The 2,237-nt window shown below is 41.4% G+C and overlaps 1 protein-coding gene across 1 annotated transcript; it reads right to left on the bottom strand.

Annotated features, from left to right (window-relative positions):
• Nucleotides 1–78: 78 nt before the first annotated feature.
• Nucleotides 79–1,797, bottom strand: LOC105682110. The gene is made up of 4 exons (XM_012394316.3): nucleotides 1,675–1,797; nucleotides 605–792; nucleotides 411–518; nucleotides 79–285 (listed from the first exon to the last, which is right to left on the bottom strand). Exons 1-4 carry the CDS (start codon nucleotides 1,795–1,797, stop codon nucleotides 144–146), a joined length of 561 nt encoding a protein of 186 aa, XP_012249739.3. The 3' UTR covers nucleotides 79–143.
• Nucleotides 1,798–2,237: the final 440 nt, after the last annotated feature.

Genomic DNA, 2,237 nt, shown 5'->3' with positions numbered 1-2,237 from the left:
GATGTGTTTATCGTTCGATAATGATAAATGTTATTTATGGAGGTATAAAAATCTTTATGTGTTTTTTAGAAACTCCATTATCGGGCTGCTGTCCGTGAACTATACCGTGTACTATGAAGATTGCGTTTAATATCGTGGCTTCTCTAACTATTATCGTCGAGATCATGGCGCCTTATCAAAGCTAATGGACTTTGAGGGCATTTTTTATAGCGGTAATTGCAATCTTTCGCGTGCTCAGCCTCGGTGATCTCGCTCGGAAGATTTTCATTTTGCGAAGAGGATGGCCTGTGACAAAAATTGGATCACGTTATTGATTTCTCAGAAACGTGTTCTAAAACTTTGAATTCGTTTAATTTATTGGAAAGTTATTATCAAAACTGTATTTACATTAAAGTACGTTTAGCACTCACGTAAATAAAATTCGCAGCACTTCGCCAAGCACCCCATTACTAGTTAAAGGATAGTTAGCAACCTCACAGATCATTTTCAGTAGACAATTTTCACCAGAATAACCAAAGCTATAAAAATAAAGAATATTATAACTTTTAATTTAATCCATTCAGGACTCGTTTTTCTACATTTCATTTTTAACCAGTTTCTTTACCTTTCCAGTTTGTTCATAAGAATTTCGTACGTCAATCGTCGATCCAGACTTCGCTTCTTAAGATACGGCTCGTTCGAATAGTAAGTGGAGTTCCATTCCCCTGGCAGAGCATAATTCGCTTCGAAGTATAGAGAAAATAGCACCGATTTGTCGGGAATATCAATGGGTACTCCGAGGGCGAAGAATATCTGCACGCGTAAGAGTTTTTTTTTATATGATAACCATTTATTTTTATATAGATCAGATCGAAACGATCTCTACACGATATGCTATTTTTTTCCGCGGTGACAGATTAAATTACGACGTTAGTATCGCATTAACGGGTAAATGGTAGTATTAGTTGATGAAGTATGTGTTTCGACCACTCGCGGAGAGACGCGATCGCGAGGAAGCACGCCAACGGGAGTCGTAAATTCCCGTTACGATTAGATAATCGACGCCACGTTACGATTAGACGATCGATCCCCTATTACGATTAGGATAATAGAGGTGGTTAATTGAATATGACACTGATGTAACGAGTTGTGAATGACAGTTTATTCCAACAACTTTGTGAAGAAGATAGTTACGCTGGTACGTATGTATAAGATAAGTGAGTGACTGATCTTCGGGTGTAGACCCGGTCGAAGGATGTTGTATGTTGGAAGATTGAAGAATCAGTGATGTTCGGTGACGATACTGTCGGAGGAAAGCTAAGGATAGGTGTGTCTAGCGCACGGGACCATCGGATTTGTTGTTAATTGATTAAACGAAGGTTGGTGGACTAGGAAAGGTCTTAGCTGCCCCCGAAAGTTGCTATTAGGAAGCATCGTACGTGGGAAAACTCAACTTTCCCTTGTCTAGCCGTGGTAGACAATACTCCTTAGAAAGTGTTTTAGGAAACGATATTTGTTCGATCTGAAGGGCCTTAGCAAGCAAATTGGGATTTATGACGGGTACCTAAGGCTATTAAGGGTACGCCGTAAGGATGCGCGGATATCTGAGGTCTGTCTGGCCCGCGGCGTATGGCCGGATCTAGGTAGAGTGTTGCACGACGCAACAGTATGAATGACTTTTATTCTGTACTTTACCCCCATGCCGCTGCCTTCCGGAAACCCAATAGATCTAAGGTGTCTTGCTACTCCGTGCGTGATATTTTTCACCCCTGAAGCTTGTGATATCCACGCGAGGTAACACACGACGAGGATGTACATTGTGACTAACCGTCTGGAAGGAATACGAATATGATCCGTCAGGTTCGAAATCTCATGGAAGAACAAATTATCGTTTATCCAACTCGAGCTATGTTTCATGAGACGATAATAGAAGAGATTCTCGAAAGTTAGATTTTACCAAGCGCGCAGCATCGCGTTAATCAAGCAAAGTTTGTCCGAATTGTTTGCTTCATTTTTGAAAAGAAAGGCTACGTCGTAAGATCTGAAACGAGGCGGGAGTTAACGACTTGTAAGCTGCACATTGCCAACGCCCGTTAAACGAAGGATACTGTGGAAGTTTACAGCGGGCTAATAATTGTATACTGCTAACGAGCCGTAACTAGATTTTTTCGCGTGTATGTGCAAACGCGTAAACCATCGATCCCGCTACATTTTTGCGCGGAAGAGCCACGAGTCATCCCGCAGGCAAACATAAAAGA

The sequence above is a fragment of the Bombus impatiens genome, unplaced genomic scaffold (assembly GCF_000188095.3).
Source record: "Bombus impatiens unplaced genomic scaffold, BIMP_2.2 scf_0080, whole genome shotgun sequence".
Lineage (NCBI taxonomy): Eukaryota > Metazoa > Arthropoda > Insecta > Hymenoptera > Apidae > Bombus > Bombus impatiens.
Note: the sequence above shows the minus strand (reverse complement) of the source record. Positions and strands in the feature narration are given on the sequence as shown.

Bases quoted from the DNA above. Each gene is read 5' to 3' on its own strand.
- LOC105682110 (XM_012394316.3), bottom strand. From the start codon at position 1,797: ATGTACATCCTCGTCGTGTGTTACCTCGCGTGGATATCACAAGCTTCA. The intron at 793-1,674 runs GTAAAGTACAGA...TTACGCGTGCAG, and splicing joins CGGAAGGCAGCGGCATGGGG to ATATTCTTCGCCCTCGGAGT. The intron at 519-604 runs GTAAAGAAACTG...TTATTTTTATAG, and splicing joins CTTATGAACAAACTGGAAAG to CTTTGGTTATTCTGGTGAAA.